At 34.1% G+C, this 25,050-nt stretch overlaps 2 protein-coding genes across 3 annotated transcripts in view; both read left to right on the plus strand.

Moving 5' to 3' along the window:
- Positions 1-12,267, plus strand: part of LOC118198578 (G protein-coupled receptor Mth2-like) — an 80,417-nt gene extending 68,150 nt beyond the window's left edge. For both annotated transcript variants that reach the window (XM_035370296.2, XM_035370288.2), the window contains exon 2: positions 10,088-12,267. In XM_035370296.2, coding sequence (XP_035226187.2) covers positions 10,162-11,619 — 1,458 coding nt within the window. In that variant the 5' untranslated portion in view covers positions 10,088-10,161 and the 3' untranslated portion in view covers positions 11,620-12,267. The remainder of the gene's footprint in view (positions 1-10,087) is intronic.
- Positions 12,268-22,820: 10,553 nt separating this feature from the next.
- The window catches only part of LOC118194852 (lens fiber major intrinsic protein-like), a 160,289-nt gene continuing 158,059 nt past the window's right edge, over positions 22,821-25,050 (plus strand). Inside the window, exon 1 of the mRNA XM_085823821.1 lies at positions 22,821-23,953. Within this exon, the coding sequence (XP_085679947.1) occupies positions 23,547-23,953 (407 nt within the window). The 5' untranslated portion in view covers positions 22,821-23,546. The remainder of the gene's footprint in view (positions 23,954-25,050) is intronic.

The following is a 25,050-nucleotide window of genomic DNA, read 5'->3' on the forward strand; positions in this document are numbered from 1 at the left end:
AAATAAGTATGAAAGCATGCAAAAGTTTTATCTTCCGTGCATGCCTTTCAGAACGACGCATATGAAAGGATTTACGTAAGGAATTTAGCGGAAGGTGAAGCATAATCGCTGGAAACTTTTTCACGTTAAAGCTATTCACGTAATATTTTACGTAACTGTGTTTCCAATTTATTCCAACCACGAGGAAAAGATTAGAACAAACGACTGCCGATAAACGAACGAAATTATTGCACTCTAAATTCAATAACGGTCACTTTATTGATTTATGAACTTAATAATTATCGAAGTTGCTTCCCTTTCTTATCCCACCCCCGAGCTTTCAGCTTCTGTAGCACTCGAACGTTCTAATTTTCCTAGTTCCTGCTAAAAGAACGCAATGTGCTTTTTATGTGACGTGAATTTCTGAAGTACATAAATGTAACCAGCTGGTCAAGCACGTCATTTTGTAATCTAAATCATCTCTTGTTCAGAGACAATTTGAGTATTTATTTAAAATTTGCACGCATCGTTAACTTTCAGACAGCTTTTACTTGAATAAAATACGCAATTTCTGTCATCTATTATTTTAAACTGTCACTTCTTTTAAGAACTGAATTAAATAAGTAAAATTTCACTTTTCCCATCGGATTCCTAGCTAACATGTTCTGAAGCGGGTCTGCGCGGGGTTTGAATATTCTCCTACCTATGCCTGATGCTATGAGATAGCTGAGGAAGCACCGTTTTTCCAGCTTTGAATTAAGATCAGTGAGGCTTCACCCTCCCTTCTCCTCAAATACAGTTGACGAATTGACAGCTGAATAATACTGGACTGAGTTATGCTAATCTGCAGAATTGGAAATCGAGTTTAGTTAGCTTACGTAGAAAGGAAGTAAGTATTACAAAAGCAAAGCAACTATCCGACTGTATTTCAAATGTGTGAAAAACTAAATTATTCCACTCGGTTCTGAATTTGATATGGGGCAAAGCAATTAAAGATAAGAAATTTTACTTATTCTGGCAAGTGGTCCAGTAGTGACTGAACGGATAATACAGCTGAAGTAGCTCTAAACGAGTGCACATTCTGGAAAATAGGCTGATTACGGGAGCATTTTCGTGTTTTTCAATATATGTAGCTTTAATAAGAGGCAATTTCTTTTAGTTTCTAACAAAAGTTTCTATTTTTCAAAAAGTCGAGACTCGGGACACACTTTCACCTGATTCGTGCTGGGAGTATTGGATTTATAATTATTAATGACCAATTAAGATCACAGAATTTCTGAGTAAAATGTAAAATAGCCATAACAAATTGCAAACATTCGAGATAACTCTAAGTACCTTATAATGGTCTTTCAAATATTGATCAAACTGCGGCACTTTCAAACACATAAAACTGGGCGTAGCTCAATCCTGGAGGTTTCTCTAAGTAAACTAATGTTTGAATGTTTGTACTGTCCTTCAATGCATCTAAAATCTTTTATATTTAAGGGAAACCTTAGCTTAATTTTATATTAGAAATCAGCGTTTCTCTTCCGTATTATATACTGTTCAAATTTTTCGTTATAGCTATAACACTAGCGTTGAATGGCTGATTAAATAATACAAAAATTAAAATCTGTTCGATGTTAATAGTTTCAAAATTCAAGAGCAAAAGTAAAACTTAATATATCATATGAAGGAATAATTTTTAGACAAAATTCTCTTGAATTTGAGCGTAATTGTTATTGGAAACTCGCAACTATTAACTATTAATGCGTTAAACGAGAACTAACAAAAATAAATCTAACTATTGTGTCTCTACTAGTTTAAAATTAATTTTAGTCAGGGAATAATGATAAAGAAAATACGACTCGACGATTCCGCAATTGGGATAAACTCGCGAATTATAATAAAATTGTAGTCTGAAAACTTCCTGTTACAATCTTAACACCTTGAGAGATTTTCCATTAATATTTCAAAAAGTAAAAAATATTTTAAAAATTAAATATAAAAGTCATTTAAAAATTGCAGTCTCATCTTGGTATGCAGATTTCAATTTAGCATTTGAAGCAACTTTAAGCTCGGACCGTTACAACTAGCCTACTACTTTAAGAATTAGTCATTCCTCAGGAAAGGAAACGCATAGAATATCATGTCTGCTATCAAAATAATACAGATAAATGGTAAGATAAAAACTAGCGTTAATTTACGATGGAATACTATAGCTATGTAGAGAATTATTCTATAAAGAAATCTTCAAAATGCAGCTGTGCATTTATTTCGCTGCATCGTTTGCGTACGGGGGGACTGCAACAAATAGTTTTGTCTGTTTTGCTAGGAGATGAAATGGGCTTGCTGAACACTGTGAACACTTGGATGAGATTTCATTAAAGCGATGTAAATAATTCACGTGCAGTGTAGAACTATATATACACTGGTGTGCAAAATTAAGGACGAAGTCGAAAAATTAGCATATCAGCTGAGCGAAGAGGCAGAGCAGACAGAAAGACCAATCAGGAGATTAAGTAAGGTGATGTACGGTAGCACAAGCGCAGATATGCAGGTAGACGTAATGGGGGAGTGTCTGAGTAGTATAAAGCATGTTGTCGGTGTAAGATCGGTATTTCTGGCAAAGAGATTGCACGCCGTATAGCAGTTAAAATCACACCGAGTTGATGCCTCAACGAGAAATGGCGAATAATCAATCTGTTAGACGACATCTGGATGCTTTTACCCGAGGTCGAATCATTGGGAAGTTGGAGGAAGGCCGCAGTGTGACAAGTGTGGCTGCAGAGTTCGGAATTGCTCACAGCATCGTTTCACGACTTTGGAGAAAATTTCAAACTACAGGAATAGCTATCCGGGGGTTTAGTAGTGGTCGTCGACGAGGAACCACACCCGCAGATGACCCGTATATTGCCTTACAGGCCAGAAGAAACAGGCGGCAGACAGCGGGAGAAATCGCTAGACACACGACACAGGCGACTGGACGACCGATATCGCGTTTTACCGTAGCCAGAAGACTGCACGGTGGTGGTCTGTTTGCACGACGCCCTGTACGGTGTGTACCTCTAACGCCTGCTCATCGGAGAAGGCGTTCTCTGTGGTGCCGCGAACACCGGAATTGGAGAGACAATGAATGGGGACGAGTACTCTTTACAGATTAGAGCAGATTCAGTCTGAGTAGCGATTCTCATCGCATACTCATCTGGAGAGAGCGGGGGAAGCCGCAATCATCCCTCGAACATCATTGAAAGGGACAGGTATGGAGGTGGCGGTGTTCTCATTTGGGGAGGCATCATGCTTGGTAGTCGTACAGACCTTCATATCTTCGACGCAGGTTCAGTTAACGGAACCCGTTATTGTAACGAGATTCTTCTTCCATATGTGCGTCTTTTTAGAGGCGCTATGGGTCCGCAGTTCCTTTTCATGGACGACAATGCACCATGTCATCGCACAGTAGCTGCCGAACAGCTCTTAGAGAGTGAGGATATTGAACATATGGATTGGCCGGCAAGATCTCCGGATCTCAATCCCATCGAGCATGTATGGGATTTTCTAGGCAGACGCTTGGCAGCTCGTACCTTACCACCAGTAACAATTCCGGAGCTTCGATTGGCGCTGCAAGACGAATGGGCAGCAATGCCTCAACAACTCATTGACACCCTCATTCTCAGCATGGGCAAACGCTGTGAAACCTGCCTAGCAGTCAGGGGAGATCATATCCCCTATTAAAGACCGGATGTTTCTTGCTGGACACCCATCACAGGGATGTTTCAGCCTTCAGTCGCATTGCGCTCCATGCTACTTTTTCAATAAAGCTTCTTTTTATCCTCTGATTTCTCTTTTAGTAAGTGTTGCTTACATTACTCATGTCCTTACGTATTGGGGATCTTACGGTATTAAATGTGTTGATTTGGAAAGCTTTTGTACAAAGTTATATTGAAAAAGCCGTCTCGTCCTTAATTTTTGCACACCAGTGTATATAATGTATCTTATAGCGAGGTAAGGATTCATTAGAAATGGAGAAAGTAGTTACAAATAGCATTAAAGAAAAATGTTTACAATATTCCGATAGTGAGTTAAAACTCGCACAAAAATACCACTTAGAGCTCTTTGCCTATTTATAAAGTTCATTTGACAATTATCTGCTACCCCCGTTGTTATCCTACGCGTTTTTCTTTTTGAATATTGCTTAGTTTTATATTACGCTGATTGAGTGTGTTAGTAATTTTTTCATTATTTCGCAATAAAAACTTAACGTTTTTGGCTCTCGTTCGGTTTGAACCTGCCCTTGGTTAATGAGTTGAATGCATATATATTTCATATTATATATATTTACATTATATATAATATTATAAATACTTTACGTTTGACTCCTAAAGTCTGTTGCTAATGCACAGACATAAAAGTTGCATAATTTCTCCATGCGACCTTTTAAATATGAAATCGGTGAAATGTAGAGGGTGGTCATTAGAAAACTTCCCCTACATGTGAAGCCCTAGCGGCCTATCCGCTCAAACATTCGAAATGAAATTTAACATATTTTCTCAGATTGCAGGAATTTAAAACAATACAGCTCTGACGGTTACAGTTAAAAAATTTCGAAATTTTCGAATGGCAAGGTTTTTCTCGCATAATTTGTTCAGCGAACTGAAAAACCAAAAATGACAATGGGATAATACACGTATGACGAAAATAGCCGGCGTAAACATTTGCAAAGAAGATCATTCCAAAGGACCTATAACAACATAAGACAGAAGAGGGGAGAAAAAAACTTATTAGACTTGGAAGTTTTCAAAATGTTTCAAATGTCCAATGTTTCAAGATAGTCATATCCCGTAACTCTGCAGCTTCGTGGCCACCACGTTCCCCTTCGATGGATTTCTGGTTCTGGGGTTATTTGAAGTCTAAGGTTTACACATCATATCCACAAGATTGCCAAAATTGAATGATTGACGTACGTAAAACATAGTTATGCAGATTTTTTCTGCGATGTTTCGTTCGTCAATATTGTCACCAACATTCCGCCTGTATAGTCTGCGAAGTTGGGCACATTGAAAACTTGGTAGTCACTGTACGCTGATAGTTCCGTCTCAGGTTCAAATTCCGTGAACGGGCTGGCTGCATGGACGTTTTTGTTGTTTTCTCCATTTTCTCCATGTGTAACGTGCATACAAGACAATTTCCTTCAAGTCCTCCACTAAGGCATCCCTCGCCTTGGGCAGATAGCTCTCGAGAGCTTTGCCATAGTTAAACAAACCAACCACGATTATAGATCGATTATAGATTATAGAACGAGAATAACAAAGAATCTGAAATCGGCCTTTATCGAGTGTTGGCATTGAGTGGCACATAAGAACATTTTTCACCAAGCGCCTCGCGAATAATCCGTAGCATTCTCATCCGCCAAAACATAAAATCTTTAATACACTTTTCATTATTTAATCAGTTACTTAAAAAATGTAGCGGTTTCAAAGCGAAAAGCATATTTCTTAACCATCGCACTTTTATTTTACTTTTAAAAACGTATCTAAATGAATTTAATTTAAAATAGTTTACAATATATTCAACTAACTTTTACCAGCCTTTTCTGTAAATCGCATATTTCATTTGAAGCGTCTTTTTTATTACCTAGCTAATAGAGAATCGCTTTATTTTTTATAAGGAACTCTTCGACAAATATAATCTGAAGTTTTTGCATTTCCCCTGCCACTTTTTTCCGTTGTATAATAATTTTATTTACATTTTCCTAAATAAAAAAGCTTTAATGATATTCAGTTATTTTTGTACATCTGACAATGGAGTGGTCTTACTTTCGTGACTGAAACTATTAAGAATCTTATGCTCAAGATGAGGGATTACTTCGGCATAATCAGCCCAAAGCAGTAGCTGCGTTAAACAAGAATATTCCTTCGTTTTAATTATTTACAACTAAGTTATGCTTTTGTTCGGAATAACATTTTGCGTAAAGGCGCAGGTCTCTTTCGAATTCTTGCTCTACTGGAGAGAAGGAGAGCGAAATGAATGCGTACAAAATTGAATTATTTAGATTTTACTACCAAATTGGTTTTTCACACAGGTAATAGATGGCAGCACTAATTAAATATTTCTGTTCATTTTTTAATATATTACGTTTTGATAGCGAATAAATGTTACATTAATATCTCGAGAGATGGGGAAAAGAATAACTTTTTTTTCACGTGAAAATTAAGATTTTCCGCAAATAATTTAATACCAATTTAAAATTTTTTTGGAATTTGTCCTAAATGCACATGAAAAATTATCAAGACTCGTGCCGCCATCTATTGGAGAATAGTGTATTAACTTTTTCTTAAATTCATTTGAAAATAAAATGCTAGAAAACCTAAAACTTTGAATACTGTGTTAATTGTAAATAAACTCTGACATTGCTTAAATTCAATTTAAATGGTGCAAGGGTTTATGCTAGGCTTTCTACCAGCTGGTATTCACAGAATTTTGCAGCTTTTAAACACACCGCGAAGCAAGGTCCGTGCAGTGCCTTGACCGCGAAGGTTAGAAAAATATTCTTAACATTCTGAAGATTAATTACTTATTCTTTTATTTCCTGATTAGGAACAAGGATGAGGAAAGGAGGATTTTATAATTTACAACTATAAAGTTTTAAACATATGCTACATTCTCTAATATTTAATCCCGTAGGATCTCAGAACAGAGCTGAAACTTCTAATAACCGTGGAACGAAAAGATTTTTATAGACTGATTTGCTGCCGTCTTCTTTATCTGTTCTTCTTTACATTTTTATATACCACAAAAATACGGGCCAGATTTTTTAGAAAAGTCTCCAAAATCATTTTGAGTTTGTCGAGCACTTTGTTGTGAATGAATTTCTATCAGTTTCATATATCCTGAATTTCAAATTTTTGCCATTGGGGTAATTTTTCATTCAAAAATTCTTTCCTCTGCTTCTTCCGGATAATCAAGCAGCTCCATTTATTTTTAATAAATGCTTTTGCAAACTGTCTTTTCAGTGTCAAAAATTTCCGTAACTCTTGGAAGAAGGAGATTATCCGTTAAGAGCAAATACGAAAGACTTTGTAGTCTGCAATCTAAGTAATGTTGATTACTATCATCAAAACAGTTGTAATTTTATATAAGACCATTAGACCCAGCAGCTACATAATGGTAAATCTGCTGAACACTAGTAGTTCGACCTGAGTTCGATTCCAGGCAACGGCCTGTTTACACGTTATATTTGTGTTTTTATAGTTTCCTCCATGCGTAACATTGAATGAGCCGATTATCCTTAAGTTCTCAAATGCTTTAACGTAATCAAATAAAACCAAAGCAAGGTAGAATTAACAATGGAGTGGTCTTACTTTGAATACTGTGTTAATTGTATTAATTAAGTTGTTCTAAACCAAAGAGGAATACCATAAATTTGGGGGGGGGGAAGAGACTGCAGTCAATCTTTTGTTTAAAGGTTAAGTATTTAGTTTTATTTAGAAATATTTTTCAAGTGTTAATGTTTACCAACATTTTCTCTATACTTTGTTGTTTAATTTATAAAAAATGTTAGAAAATAATTTAGATCTGAATAAATACATACATATCAAGTTTCGAAAGGACCGGAGGGGAATAATCTTTTAACAATGGTGAAAGGGTGCATAGAGCGAAAACGGTTGAGAAATACTAATGGAATGCCATTAAAGAGCATAAAAATATGTGCGGTGTTTTTGATGAGGGGAAAGTAGAGAAGCGTTACAGAACGAAAGTACAGAGTGTCAATTTCTTGATAGTTTAGCGTCATACACTTTAACAGTTTATTCTTCAGACAGTCTATTTTAAATTCACGTTGATTTTAAAGTTATTTATTTACAAAATACCAGGCTACTAGTGATTAGACTATTTGACGTCTTATCTTCCAGCACTTCCTGGGTTACAGATTTAAAACCGTTAAAAGTATGTGCATGTATGTGTTTAAATGTTCTCGGCCCATGTGGTGTCCATAATCACAAAGGGAACATATTGATGAGTTCTTAATATAAAACAGATAAGCAGTAGGAGAATCATGTTCGATTAAGATACAACTGCAGGATGGGAAGAATCTGGAATACTGTATCTTTTGTTGAATAGACATTGCAAAACCTGTTTCTACTCTTTCACACACGGAGTTAAGTCATGAATTTTCCTAAATTCCATGTTTATCAGTCTCATAACAAAGTAAAGGGTCATATTTCTGCGTTACTGGAGAACAGTTGTGTTTACATACTGAGAATTTTTCTTTTCTTTTGTTTCCAGCAGTCTAGTGGGTATGACCATTGAACTGTGGTAGTTCGGTTAGACTTAAATCTAGGCACAAATAGCTTACTATATGCACGTTTTCATTGGTACTCCCTATCTGCAACATGAATTCAAAGCAATTTTTCTTAGATATATAATCATGAAAGAACTTGGCCCACCAGCGGCCGAGCGGTAAAGTCGCTGAACACTGGTAGTTCGGTCCGAGGTTCGAATCCCGCGAACGGGCTGGCTGCATGCGCGTTTTCGTGGTTTTCCCCATGTGTAACGTGTATACGAGCCAGTTTCCCTTAGAAAGTCCTCCACGATGGCATCCCTCCTCTTAGGCAGATAGCCATCGAGGCTTTGCCATAATCACACACACACACACACACACACATGAAAGAACTTGTATTACCAGCGGTTAAAGATTACTGAAAATTGATAGTCAGGACTACAATGTTCGAATACGCGTAAAAGGACCGATTGGCTGATTTTCATGATTTTTCCAAAGTTGTTAACGTGTTTACGAGCCAGTTTCGCAAATCCTTCACGAAGACATTCCTTTCCTTTAGAGAGTTAACCGTCGTGTGCTTTGCCATATTTAGAAATAATCAACAACTATGAAAGGATGCCTTTTCTAGGCAGATAGTTTTTGTACTCTTTGCCAGTTGCAGAAAAACTTGAATCCATCAAATCTTAGCTCTATTCATATGAAGAACTTTCATTTAACGAATCGAAAGGATTTTCTAACGTAAACTCTTATTAAATATACGGAACTTCGAAGATGTAGTTGATTTAGTTTAATGAAAAATACCGATGAAATGGAAAATTTGCATATGTGGGGCTAGTTATCATCCCTTGATAACATAGGGTAAATATGTTTAGCTTTGATTCGATTAAAAATAATAAAAAAAATCTGAAGTTTCAGATTTTAAATTATGTCCAAAGGGCAGTTTTTTTTTAACATTTTGTCTGTTATCTGTATTTATTAAATATCACGTTCTTTGCACTTAAACCATAAAATTCAGTTCAAGAGCAATATCGCAAAATAGTTTTAAATTGAGCATATCCTTTAGAATTTCCTATACAGAGTCTCGCACCCTGGAGATAAAAATGTTTTTTTTTTTTTTTTTTTTTTTTTTTTTTTTTTTTTTTTGTGTGTGTGTGTGTGTGTGTGTGTGTATAATGTTGCCATTGCTCGTTTTGAAATCCTTGGGTTTTGTTAATCAGAAATTTCCTAAAGTTTAACAAAATATGAAATCGATAATAAAACATTCCAAATTTGGACTTCCACATGCCTACATTCGCAGTAGGATTACGTCATTCAAAATTCGATGGCTCTGTATACCGTTGTTTTATCACAGTTCGAGAAATATACATACATTTATGCAGATTTTTCATTATTTAATTTCTTCAAATATAATGCAGGACTCCAACATTTGGTGGCAACAGTGTGAAAAGTGAAACGGACATTTATAGTGAACCCAACGCAAAATCGCAAAACGAAAACAATAGTCCTTCAGGGACAAAGCCCCTTTGGACTACTAACCGTCGACTGAGGATTTGGGCTGAATACTATAAAATTATGATTCACAATTAAGTCTTAGATGACATTTAAAAAATGAAAGAAAGGAAGCCTAAGACGGAGAAAATTACTCTCCATTTAAACTCAATAGCAGTACTTAGAAATAAGGTATGCTGGCAAGATTTTGCTTTATTCTAGTTAGTGGTTGCAAAATATTCTTACTTGTACCTGCACGAAACTAACATATTTTTATACTTTTTTTATAATTATGTTCAGAAAATTGTATTTTGTTTTCTGTTGTATAATTTCTAGATTTGACATAGTTTCTTTTATCCTTTTCAGGTACATTCTCGAACTGGTAAATACGAAGCATAAATGCTCGTTTACTGGAGGACTGGAATTTCCAAGGTCCAAACATGTTTCGAAAACCTGTAGCAGCAATAATTATCATTTGCTTTTTCATGAAGACTGTTGTTCACTCTAGGACTGTAAGATCATCAGAACATCCGCCTGTGCATGTTCATCCAACTTACAATACCACTGATCATTCTGTCAAGAAAATAGAATACGTAGAACATGATGATCCCCATCCCGATCTTAACTGTAGCAGATATTTGATCGAAAAGGAATATATACTTCTAGAGAATGGTAGTTTGTTGCTTCCAGGATCCCCGAATGCTCTAGAATATAAGACATTCTTCTTGCAGAACGACACAGCATTTCTTTGCGTAGGAACAGAAGCTCCAATAAAAACTACTCCATCATCTCCTTTGCATTACTTCAGCAAAGAATTTCTTAGCTGTGCACATGTGCTTATAGAACCAGATGAGTATCAACTTCTTTCAAACGGAAGTATCTACATAGGGATTTATTCTAAAATGTACAGCCCGAAGAACTATTATATCCAACAGAGCGGTGTTTATGTATGCGTTCCTCATTATGAAGAGATGACACAGAACATGAGTACAAACGACACATTTACTGTATACATGAACAAGTTTTCCGAAGGATTTGCCTATGTAACGTACATTGGATTGCTGTTATCAATCATTAGCTTAGTGTCGCATCTTGCCGTCTTTTGTGTTGTGTCTTCGGTGCGCAATTTGCCTGGTTGTTGTTTGGCATCTCTGAGTATTTCACTTCTGATAGCCTACTTTTGTTTTATTACTATCACTGTTCCTGAAGCCACCGAACATTGTATAGGACTTGGCATGGCTATATATTACTTCTTCCTCACATCTTTCTTTTGGATGAATGCTATAGCTTTTGATGTTTGGCGATCTTTCCGCGTAGTCATGAAAGAACTTAGAATCTCCAGTCACAGAGTGCCCTGGAGGAGGTTTATGCTTTACTCCCTTTACAGCTGGCTGACACCAGGCTTACTTATTGTACTAGTCAAAATAAGTGATACCACAGAAATATTACCTGAAGAGTTCAGACCATCCTTTGGGACACCAACGTGTTGGTTTGGACAGCGTAAGGCACTGCTGATTTTCTTCGCTGTGCCATTGTGTGTTGTGATGCTTCTAAACGCAATTTTCTTCTTGGATGTAACGTATGTAATTAGCCGGGCTACACTTAAGACTAGCCAGTCACATGAAGCTACTCTAAAGAAACGCTTTTTCATGTTTATGAGATTAGCTCTCATAATGGGACTCACATGGATCGTAGGACTAATCGCAGGTTACGCCGACAACGAGATTATGTGGTACCTGTTCGTGATTCTCAATACTTTGCAAGGACTCTTCATCTTCGTTGTTTTTTCTTGCAGCTCCAAAGTCAGAGTATTTTGTTGCAAGAAATACAAAAAGCACATGAGTACTAGAGGAAGTACATCTGTTAGGACAATATCTCAAGTTTCAGCAGCTGTCTGACAATTGTATGCTTTAGAAAATGGAACATTATTTCAAATGTAGGTTTTTAAATTACCTCTTGAAGAGGTTCATATGGACCATGCATATAATTTTTTAATATTTTATGTATAGTTTGTATCATGTGTACACAGGATTATTTTACATGTAGATTTAAAAAATTGCCTCTTGAAGAGGTTCGTATTGCACCATGTATATAATTCATCGCAATATTTGACGTATAGTTTGTGTCGTGTGTGTATGCACTCTTTTAAAATTACCTCTCATGAATCATGCATATAATTCTTTATAATATTTTATGTATAATTTGTGTCGTAAAATAGCATTTCTGTGTAGCTACACAGAAATGCTATTTCAGTCGTAGATTTTTAAGAATCTCTGAAGAGATTGTATTTTGTATATAATTCATTGTAATATTTGACATATAGTTTGTGATGTGTATGCGCACCAAACAGTTCGCATAATATTCTTGCATTTTTATTCCTCAAACTTCAATATTTTCTAGATGCGGTTCTATTAGCTGTTAAACGTTTTAAATGAAAATATATCCATTAGATGTAAGAATTGTACGCACAATTTAAATACGTTTAAGTTTCTTTGTAAAATATTGTATGAAGAAAGTTTTGTAAATAAATTTCAGTTTTACAATGTGTAATGTTTTTTCATTATTTTTTATATTTTGAATATTAATTTTGGCTTTCTTTTTCATTTCTTTCTGTGGCCGTTATTTCAGTATTCGAGAAATGATTTGAAGTGCATGAAGTTATAGTTGACTGTTTTGCAACAATCAACACTCTCCTCCGACTTGAATTCTAGGTCAGGGCCAATTTACCCATTATCGATTTTGGTTTTAGGCACAATGTGCAGTGTCTACAAAAGTTTTAGAACGTAGGAAAACGGAATTAATAAAAAATATTTTCGGGAATCAAAGTTTCGCAATATTACTCAATTTTCACTGGTAAAAATTAAAGCTGAAGTAAAAAATGGGTTTTCTAAATAAAGGCTTTTGAAAATGATTTTCGTAGTTATCTAATTCTTAACGTTTTTCAGTTTTATTAATCATTCACATAAAGTAAAATACTAGCACAAATTACCAATTCCAGCATCTTAAATAATTTTTTTAATGCTGTTAATGGCTTTGAGTGCCAAGGTAGAAAAGGGATACACATTATAGTTTGAGTAAGATGATTTTTTGGACTAATAACACAAAAATAGATGCTTGAAATGCACCTTTTGCAATAAAAAAATAAAAAGCATTCCTTTCTTTAGGCAGATAATTTTTGCAAGGTTTGCCAACTAAACAAATAATAAATCTGCAAAAATAAAAATCTGTTATTCTCATTCACTTACATTTGTCTCCTAGTGGCATTAATGAGAAGTTGAGTTATTGTAACTAATGAACCACAACTGAATCGTTAATAACAGCGTATCTGGCACAGATAGAAATATATCAAAAGGGAAGATTAATTTGTCGTTTGTACTGCTGCGACTTAGCTCATTTGTCTGGCAGAAACTTCACTAATTGTATCGCGAAGAAACGTGCAGCTATGCATTTGTTGTTGACACCTAATAGGTATCAAGCTCCACCCATATCCGTACTGTCTTTAAATGAGAAGCCTCCGAGAAACATCCTGGGATCTCCTTTCGCTCTTTCTCTACTGTTTTTAAAGTCCTTTGTATTTAAAGTCCTCCCATGCTGTAAAGACATTAAAAATTTACAAGTATTTAAGCTTTCTCCGAGATTTGAAAATGAGGACAATGTTCATCAGGGCAGCCAAAAGCAACTGTAGCCTTGCCGGAATGCGAACTTGAAAACTCTGACAGATAACGATCGTAAAATCGTACAAAACGAGAAGGTTCATGTAGAGAGTAGTTTGATTTTTATAATTTATGAATAGTTTGCTTATTATTTCAATATTGAATGTGGATGGTGGTATCATCTCCGAAATATTTCATAAATCATAACAAGGTTTAAAGAAATACACAGGTGCTGTGAGGCCCTAATTATTCGAAAGTAGAAGGTAAGGCAGTCTCATAAATTGATCGCAAGCATTCATAAGAAATGCATAGTTACGTGAAAATTATGAAGATGATGAGAAAAATGAATAAGTGATAAATATTAACATGATTTATTAAAACAGCAAAACATTTGAGCTAATTGTATCAGAAGGGAAAAACAGATGTAAAATTTATAATTATATGCAAAAGAAATTTAGATTTTGAATAAAATTTTATCGATTTCGAGGGCATTTTGAGGCAAAATATTTTTGATCATGATGAGAACTACTGTCAGAATGCTGTCGAAATATATAGTTTTATTCAAAATCTACATCAAACAGCATTGCGTTTTTTGCCTAATTTTAGCTATTACTGTTGTACTGGCTATGAACCATGTATGGCTGATTGTCCTGTTACACTACCAAAATTTGATTAAGATTACTAGCTAATGTAATTTTGTGAGACTTTTGAAAAACACAAAAAAATCGTTTCCATCAGGCAATAACTCTTCATTGTATACTTCATCTAAAGTATATGGGATTTGATCCTCAAATGAGAGGAGGAAAGTACTATGACATTACATGACATGAACCCATAATTTTGGGACTTACATCGTAGCTATTCGTTCAAAATTAGCTTCATTTCCGTAGATGTATTTCTCTTGTGAAGGCTTACAAAATACTATATCCATACAATTGAAATGGCGATTGAAATACGCCAGGTTTATATTGGATATGGAGAAAGCAAGCGCTGAGGTTCACTTCAATTTTTATTGCCAATTGATAATGCCATACGTAAGGAATGCAAATATAATACTTATTTCATTCACAGAGGAATTAAATCAATTTAGTAATGAGTGCGTAATGATCAAACTGGTCACACTTACCTTTTGGAGATACTTGTAAACAGTATCGGTTTCCTTTTGCCACTTTGACAAGATCGAAACAATAGTCCTATGATATGTGTTACTACAGGAATCAAACTATTTAACACGGTGAGGATGACATGTACAAGTACTTTTAAGCAAAATAAACGGATGCAGATCAAACGTCTGTTTGTTCCCTTGGAATCCAATCACCTGTTTTTTGCTCTATGATATGCTATAGTTATTGGTGATAACTATTCTTGCAGGGAATTTTTGTTTTATGAAATGCTCTTTTTTTCTTTTAAAATTCGCCTCCATATGACCATGAATGTGGTCTTTGTAATAATTCGGATTTGACCAACCAGAGCCTTTGCATAACCGCTCGTAGTTATTATTGGTGTGTTTTCCTTTGTTGTCGAATAAAACCACACATATGGCCTTCAAATAAAAACATATAGAATGTTTGCATTTACTAGTGTAAAAGTTATTTGACTGCAATCTATACTTCCTGAGTGGACAGTTCCATTCAGAAAACAACACCACCATATTACGGAATGTTTTCTTTCTCAAATTGTAGGGATTATGTATCTTTGTATCTGAAAGGGCGGAGTAACAAACTTCGGAAAATAATGGTCATGCGTTTAAATTTATGAAAGCAGCTGGAATCTTTGAATAGCTAAAACATCGCCTCTCCAAACAGCGAATAAAAACCGTATCTTTTGACCAGCCTGTCACCATGCTTCCGAGATTCACTTTCAATAAATTCAATGTTGGGCATCCTTTGCAGTTCCGTATAAATATTTGCCCGAGTAACCTGTGCCGAGTTTACTGGAGTTTATTTATTCTATCTGACTGAGAAATAAGATTTCCTGTTGTTCGATATGATCTTATGACCTCCCTTTTTTAAACGATTCTTAATGCTATCAAAATCCTGTGTGCTAAATACTTCCCCATCAAAATCTACGCATCCGCAATTCTTCGAGATTTTGCAATTCCCTAGCTGGTGGGAGTTGAATTTATGGCTTGCTGTTTAACCGAAATGCTAGGAAAAGTGCATGTTGATGTTGAACAACAGCATTTGTATTGGCTAACATAGCATTTCAGATGGATGTACGAAGTGTTATAATGTCTTTCATGCGTTTTTTTCGTTGAAACTGAACAAACATAAATAGAAGTTCGCAGTCGGAAATCCTTTTACACGTCACAATAAATACAGATTGAAATAAATCTCTTTTAATCTAGCCAGAAAGACTGTTTTCTGCACGACGAAACATATTTTCTTGCTCGTCAGTAGCTCCACTATCGGGGCATTCTCAGAAATGCGAGGAAAAGTCAGTTTTTTTCAGCATGGCGGGTGAAAGAGCGCGTCATCAAACGGTGAAACGTTGTAGTGCTTCGACCCACAAGAACTGCCAGCTTTTTCTTCCGTTGGAAGATTCGCACATTTTCCCGAAATGTTGGAACTTAATTTTGAATACGTTCCATGTGACATTCAAGTTCCTAAAATCGTCAATAAATTCGCGCGAATGCATTTTGATCAGGGCGCCACGGATGATTTCTGCAAAACACAAGGTTTCGAATGTCGTAAAACTTTGCTCCACAGCAGATAACACAACGCTAAGTGGGTCTTCGGAAAAGCCATCATTGGGGATCGACAGATCCTCTCTCTGAATCCTGACAGGGAAAAAAAACTGAAGAAAGGGGGCATTTTGAGGGATTTGAATTAACAAAACTGAAATGAATTACCTTAAAAAATTATAGTTTGCTTTAAAGTAATTTCTCATAATAATCAGATTTAATCTTGTAGAAATAATTTCTATTCCATTCTCATAGTCTGAAATCGAGGTTCAATAAAACTGAATAGAAGCTTAAAAATAATTTAAATAGAACCTGTCTGTAATTATACACAGAAATTATGAGGAAATCGGAGGAAGAAAGAATTGATTCATACTGGCAAGTCTGTGCAAGCAATGTTCCTTACGATTGATATTAAAAAAATATATATATATAATGAAGAGTGATTTTTCAAAATAGAATTTGCGTTTTAAAGAAGGCTGAAGGAAAAATAGAGGGGAAAAAGAAATCTAAAAAGAATTCAGATTTTAGCGCCGCACCAGAGGTTTTGGCAAGTATTTTTTAGCCCTCGCTGACCTCGCAGATTACCAATATGTTGTTGAAGTCACTCCTGCTAACACATAATTTTTTCCCTCTTTTTAATTTTATTATTAAATTATACTTTCTTTGTAGTATCCCCAGGTAAATTTCAACAGCAAAATCACAAAAAATTTTGAAAGCAACATTTTTAGAATTTGTAATACAATGTTAAGTGACGCCATTAAAAGTTTTTCAGTCTTTTGTACTAGTTCATCATATCAATGTTTAGCTTTGTTTAGTAAGGCGATTTACACAGCTTTTGGGTCTTTCTATTATTGACTTCTCATCTTCATAACTTCATTTATTAAACATCACTTCCTTTGAATTTACGCCACGTAAAATTCAACAGCAAAATTACACAGAAATAATATAATTTCAAGTAATCTGTTAGGTGTTGCCATATGTTTTTTCCTATTTCCTTCAAAAATAATTCAAAAGTATATTTTATAGATACCAAAGATTTTATAGTTTTATAAAAGATTTTACATTTTATAGTTTTATAGCTACAAAGAAAGTATATTTTATAGTAATAACATTTGATAGCAACATCTTTTTATTAGTGTTTCCATTAATTTTTTTTATATATGCTATATTATTTCTTCAAAAATAATGCTTGCCGATAATAATATTTACTGGCAATATATTCTTTTAGAATAATAATATTTGAAAAGTGATACGGATTTGAACGATACGAACATAATAGTGATACCTTGAAAAAAAGTGAGAATCGAGACTAATATTCATGAAATTCACCGTCATTTTAGCTTTGAATTTATAGTACTTTATAACTTTAAGTCAGGACCGTTCGTAGGTCATTGGCTGCCCGCGTACGTTCCTAAGATTACTGACCCCAAATAATAATAAAAAAAAATCTGATGTGCACACCACATGACTTCCTTGTACGGAATATTAAATTATACGCATTTTTTCTTGCATTTCATTTAACTTGTTAGATTGAATTAAACCTACTTTCGCCGACAGCGCATAAACCACAATAGAATAAATGCATTCTTTAAAATTCACTTTGTTTACCATAGCGACACTCTGGCGCTAGGTTTACTTAACAGTATTCAGTATTATATTTCGTTCATATTATAACTCAGAATGCACAAAATTTATATCATTTAAAGAATAGAATTATCTAATCGTTGCCACATGTTCTATTCAAATACTACAATAAAGCTAGAACGATGTATAAAAGAAATTAAGCAAACAAAACAAAAAAGAAATTATCACAGACGGTTTTTCAACAGTTTTTCACAGAAGATTGAGTATTTCTCATTCAATTAATTCAGTTCTCACTTCGCGACAAGGCAAAAATACATAAAAACTCAAAATATCTGTATTAAAAATTACGAAGTAAATCTTATATATTTATTTCCTCGAAAAAATTCCAGAAAGGATTAAGCATGATTTAATTCGCAATAATAAATGAAGGCGTTATTTTTGTGTTGCGAAGATTAGTGTCTCTAGATTGGCAACAAATCTACAATTCTGCTGTTTCAACTGTAAACAAATATGTCCGCCATGTTATTTAAAATTTAACCGCACTTAAACAGCTTTTAAATTGTTGATAATTGTACAAATATTGCTTCCAGAATTACAAAAGTCATAAAAACTTAAACCGGAAGATAAAAACAACATAATTCAATCATTTTTAAAACAAAAAATGTACAATTTACAAACATATAAGAGTAAAGAAACTGAGATCACTGAGCCGGGTAACAGAGTGGATATATTTATAAATATATTTATATACGTATGGCGCGGCCGATTGAAACCAAAATACGAGGTGCACATCTACATGTTATAGAAACTTATAGAAACTTTGAAAAACGTAATTTGTCAATCGGCCCAGTAGAACAGGAGATACAGAACTACCCCCCCCCAGTTTTTTATATTCAAATGCCACTAATATTCAATGCCACAGATGTGTCTTAAAATAATAAAAAATTAAACTAATATAAGGTGGCTTTTTTGCCTACTTTTAAAAGGCTATTATTATAGCTGTCTTAAAAATAGTAAGAGAATTTTCCCATTTTAGTTTTAGAGAAAGATGGAAAAGAAAGAAAAGGAAAAAGATACAAATAAGTAAGCAAAATTTGTTTAAAATTTTGCGACTTTTAAGGAAACGAAGCTTAAAATTAAAAAGGTAACGTATTTTATTTGTCAGTACAGAATTAATGAGTAAGTGTTATTCAACCTTTTAAATGTTCTACGGGTGTATATAATAATAACACTATCTCTTCCAAATTATTATTATTATTTTACATCTAATTCATTTTAATGTTGTTTCTTCAAATTATAATTGCTAATTTTTGCGCTGTGAAACGCATCTTCGCGGTTAGCGTCAACATGACTACGTTATCACACCTAACTTGCTGTTTCAAGGAAAAGTTCTATGAGAGAGAAAAGAAGGACTAACTCTTGATACTGATAAAGTTATATTAAAATGCAGGTCTTTTTGCAGGATTCCCAATTATGTGAGAAAATCCTGAAAATTTACCTACAGTCACGGTTTTAAAAAACGGTTAGGGAACACTTAAACCTTTTGAAAAAATCGGACAAAATACAAAGTTGTTACAATTTGTATAAAATAAAATATGGATTCCCTATTAAAAAAAACTTAGGGGATGGGAGAAAGGGAAAAGGAAAAAGGTTAATTTTTATGGATTTTACTAAACAGCTATAAAACTTAATCAAATAAATATTCTCTAAAGCTTACATAGGTTTAGAGACATGACAAAACTAGTGCAATTTAGTTTAAATATGACACTGAATAACAATAAAAAAAATCTGATGTGTATACCACATGACTTCCTTGTACGAAATATTAAATTATACGCGTTTTTTCTTGCATTTCGTTTAAACTTATTGGATTGAATTAAATCTACTTCGCCGACTGCGCATAAACCACAATAGAATAAATGCATTCTTTAAAATTTACTCTATTTGTTTACCATAGCGACACTCTGGCGCTAGGTTCACTTAGCAGTATTATATTTCATTCATATTATAACTCAGAATGCATAAAATTTATATCATTTAAAGAATTATCTAATCGTTGCCACATGTTCTATTCAAATACTATAATAAAGCTAGAACGATGTATAAAATATATTAAGCAAACAAAACAAAAAAGAAACAGTTTTTCACAGACGACTGAGTATTTATCATTCAATTAATTCAGTTCTCACTTCGTGAGAAGGCAAAAATACATAAAAACTCAAAATATCCGTATTAAAAATTAAGAAGTAAATCTTAAACACTTATTCCCTCGAAAAAATTTCAGAAAGGATTAAGCATGATTTAATTCGCAATAATAAATGTAAGTGTTATTACTTCCTTGTACGAAGTAAAAAGGAAGTATTGTAATCGCGAAAAGTTTCAGGCAGCATATTTCAACGAAAATATCCATTTTGACCGCTATCGAATGCAATTTAACGATGTTTTTGCATGATATCTGTACGTAAGGACAGCATAAAATACTTTTTTCCGTCAAAAAAATTATAAAACATTTAAAATGAATTCTGAAGAGAATTTTTTGTGGCGTTTGTACGAACGTATGTACGTACGTATCTCGCATAACTCAAAAACGAGTAGCCTCAGAACGTTGAAATTTTGTATATAGGACTGCTATCACATGTAGATATGCACCTCGTATTTTGGTTGCAATCGGCCGCGCCTAACGTATATAAATATATTTATATATAAAGCCAGTCTGTTAACCGGCTCAGTGGTCTCAGTTTCTTTACTCTTATATGGTTGTAAATTGTGCATTTTTTGCTTTAAAAATGATTGATTTATGTTGTTCTTATCTTCCGGTTAAGGTTTTTATGCCTTTAGTAAATCTATATAACTATAACGTTTCGGCTTCCCTGTTCCGAGTAACTAAATCTCACTACAGGTCGACTCTGCCTTTGGGCACGTCGTGGAGGTTCAACCTCCACTATTACCCTCCAGCAGAGCCGCGCACCACCTGGATATGACACCAGGCAGCACCGGTCGTCTAATGCTCCTGCCAGTCGCTCGGGCGAGCCCGTCGCAGCGGGACATTACCCAGCGACCCCGGGGGAAAACCCCACGGGGTACTAGCACCACGCCGCGCTAGGACGTGCCAGACTCCGAGGCCGGCCAATAAGTGACCTTTCCCAGAGCCTTCAGCACCACCAAGTTCATAAATTTTATACCCCCGTGGCCGAGACTGCCTAGGTACAGATCCTAGCCAGTAGCTTCGCAGAATTCTCTACGTCGACCCCCGGGGGTAGTAAATCTATATGCAATATTTTTAGAATTATCAACAATTTTCACGCTGTTTAAGTGCCGCTAAGCCTGATATATATATATATATATTTTAATGGCGGCCATTGCTTGTTTACATTTGAAACAACAGGATAGTGGATTTGTTAAGCTTGGCTTCGCAAGAACAAAGATAACATCTTCATTTATTATTGCTAATTAAATCATGCTTAATCCTTTCTGGAATTTTTTCGAGGAAATAAGTGTATAAGATTTACTTCGTAATTTTTGTTATAGATGTTTTGAGTTTTTATGCATTTTTGCCTTCTCGCGAAGTGAGAACTGAATTAATTGAATGAGAAATACTGTTTTTCGTCTGTGAAAAACTGTTTCTTTTTGGTTTTGTTTGCTTAATTTCTTTTATACATCGTTCTAGCTTTATTATAGTATTTGAATAGAACATGTGGCAACGATTAGATAATTCTTTAAATGATGTAAATTTTGTGCATTCTGAACTATAACATGAACATAATAATGCAAGAAAAAATGCGTATAATTTAGTATTCCGTACAAGGAAGTCATGTGGTGAAAACATGAGTTTTTTTTTTTTTTTCGTTGCGAAGCTACATTTCTCTAGATTGGCAACAAATCCACTACTCTGCTGTTTCAAATGTAAACAAGCAATGGCTGCCATCAAAAATATTATTAGCCTTAGCGGCACTTAAACAACTTTAAAATTGTTGATAATTCTAAAAATATTGCATACAGATTTACTAAAGGCATAAAAACCTTAACCGGAAGATAAGAACAACATAATTCAATCATTTTTAAAGCAAAAAATGTACAATTTACAAACATATAAGAGTAAAGAAACTGAGATCACTGAGCCGGGTAACAGAGTGGATATATATATATAAATATATTTATATACGTTTTGCAACCAAAATACGAGGTGCACATCTACATGTTATAGTAGTCCTATATACAAAATTTCAACGTTCTGAGGCTACTCGAGTTATACGAGATACGTACGTACATACGTTAGTACAGACGCCACGAAAAATTCTCTTCAGAATTCATTTTAAAACAGTTTGTCCTTACGTACAGATACAACGCAGAAACATCGTTAAATTGCCTTCGAAAGCGGTCAGAATGGATATTTTCGTTGAAATATGCTGCCTGAAACTTTTCGCGATTACTATACTTCCTTTTTACTTCGTACAAGGAAGTAAAAAGGTCCAAAATTAAAAAAATCAACGTAAATTGTTAAAAAGTTTTTGCAGTACTAGTTTCGATAGTTTTTTTTAACTCTATTTCTTAAAGTATATTTTATATATATTTATCACTTTATTTTGCACTTAAGCAGCTGAAGAAGGTAGTTAAAAAAACTATCGAAACTAGTACTGCAAAAACGTTTTAACAATTTACGCCGATTTTTAATGTTGTAGTTTGTTTTTGATGGGTTTTGAAAACTAGTGCAGTTAAATTTTGTATCAACTCAATAATCAAGTACATTAATAAAATTAATTAGTAAAAATTTTATTTTCTTTCAAACGTTTATGAAATCTTTTGTCTGGAGGATTATTTCGTGTGTTTATGTACTAATCTTATTTAATTTTAGAATTATAATTTTTTAATTAATTTTAGACAAAGGCCTGATCATTAAAAAGTAAACTTTGATGTTGGACATTTTTTCCTGTCTCTTAAATTTTGAAGTAGAAAATTTTATGTATTTTATGTACACTATAGAAGGATGCAGAAGCCTCCTTAAAAGTAGTGTTCTGGAGCACTTGTTCGCTTCCCTCTGAATAAATGGATGACTGTATATGAAAGAAGCATTGAGCTTAAGATTGCAAAAAATTACCCTATTCTCCAACAGATGGCAGTACCAGCGTAAATCTCTTTATGAGTTTGTGACGGCAAAATCTCTCCACTCCGCATTACTTCATTCAATCTCTTCGTTAAGAACTTACCACCTGTTATTCTATGTCATTTGCAGAAAAGATGAATGATCAACGCGAGCAAATTCGCGTTTGCACATTCGAACTCTTCTATGAAGTAGATAATTGTGTTTATTTTAGGGTAAAATAGCTGAAAGAATTATTTTGCTGAAAGAAGTTCCTTGATCTGATGATTTAAATTAATATATTTCAGGAAATATGTGAGCTTGGGGACGACAATTTGAAAATAAAATTCAATGTAGAACTGTGCTTTAAAGTCCATTTAATGCGGCCTAAAGCATCGTCTGCGTTTTAGACTAAATAAAAGCAACAGTTGTTTTTAGTTTTGCGAGATCTGATATTTCGAATAATTTTATTTTCGAATTGAAAATGAATATGAATAAATAATACCTTAAAAAAGTTGAATGTAATTCATATGTCTGTATATTTATTCCTTATCTAGAGTACTGTAAATATTTTATCAAAAAGTTACAGGAATTATAAAATTATGCAATAGTTATCATAGAAGCTAATGTATGGCTGAAATTAAAAGCTGGCTATGCTCAAAGTTTTTCGGAAATAACTATTTAACGTATTTTACAAGTATATTATAAGGAAATTAAAAATATTACTCATGTATATGCGTCTGATTAATATTATAGCAAGTTCTTAATATTCGTCTATGTTCCAACAGACTTTTGATTCTTGTGCTTAAATTTTCAAAAGAAGAAGCTATGGCAACGGTGTCTTCAGAAGCTTTCCTTCTGCACCTAATACGCAGAGCGGAACAGGCAAGAAATGAATTGAACAAAAAGAAAACAATGATGGTAGAACTGAGAACTTTGGAATTCTGGCGATCCATTATTGCTGAGTGTTTGGCGACGTTCTTCTACGTGTTCCTGGTCTGTGGTTCACATGTAATGTGGCCTTTATATTCCACAAATACCCTTACTAAATCGTTTGCGAATGGACTGGCCATGGCAACCTCCGCTCAATGTTTTGGACACATTTCTGGAGCGCATGTAAATCCGGCATTCACGTTTGCCATGTTGGTAACGCAGAAAGTTACACCACTCCGAGCGTTTTTGTATATTACAGCCCAATGTGGAGGAGCTATCGCTGGAGCAGCATTGCTGTATGGGTAAGTGTATCAAATATTTGATTATAAATTTTATAGCTATAGAAAATCATGATCGTATTTCAAATTATACCTACATAATTTGTGATGTAACATACTCATCACAAATAATCTAGATCAGGGGTTCTCCCTGGGAAAAGAATTTCATACTATTAGAGGGGATTGTGGTCAGCGTTTTATTTAAGTGATCAATATTTAATTTTAATTTATGGATATAAGAAACTACTTTTAATCAAATGTAGTTTTTAATGATTTGGTATGTCTTGGTACCTTTGATTCATGTTTTGGCACATTTGTCAATATTTTCTGCAGTTTGTGTAGTTAAATTATAAAAACGGGTTACGAATAATCTAAATATAAATAATTCTACACGCATTTTTTTAGTTTTGTGAAGGAGTGGGAACCATTTGTCGAGGTACCTAAAATTAATTGTAGTTTGCTTCAATTAAAGGTGATTTAGAACTCGTATATGATACGGAAGTCTAAGTACGAAACAGTAAGTTAAAGCTTCTTTATGATGTTGTGTAACGTAAAATATTTAGGAATACGCTTTGAGTGTCTTCTAAAAATATCCTTTCTCGTAAATCATTCTTTTGTCGATAACTGTTAGTGAAATATCTTGCAACTAAGCGTTAAAGATAACAGTTATGTTTCCTCATTATACATTTAGCTGTAACGTTTAGTATTTAAAATATGTAAAATATTTTGAATTATTTACAAAAAATTTTCCTTAAAGCTGCATAATGTCAGCGGAATTATTTGACGTTTCGAAATGAGTTGAAATATGGTGAAAGTACGCTTTTGTTGATAAACATTGACAGACCAAATAAAATTAGTATCCAAGAAAGAAAGAAAACTCAGTATTCGTATGAATTAATTAAAATAATCAATTTTGACTTTTTTACTATGTTGCCTTTAGTCGAAGTAGTAGTACATTAAAATAAGTGAATGTGTTTCTACTTCGTTTTTTTTTTTTTTTTTTTTTTTTTTTTTTTTTTTTTTTTTTTGGTTGATCTTTACATTATGGTAACTTGGCGATTTTTTGGCGAAAATTTGGCGACCAACTCACCTACAGCAACCCTCTATTTTTTTTCCCCGCC

This window comes from Stegodyphus dumicola, chromosome 9 (genome assembly GCF_044657685.1).
Source record: "Stegodyphus dumicola isolate Sdum_Otavi_A_Nest chromosome 9, ASM4465768v1".
NCBI lineage: Eukaryota > Metazoa > Arthropoda > Arachnida > Araneae > Eresidae > Stegodyphus > Stegodyphus dumicola.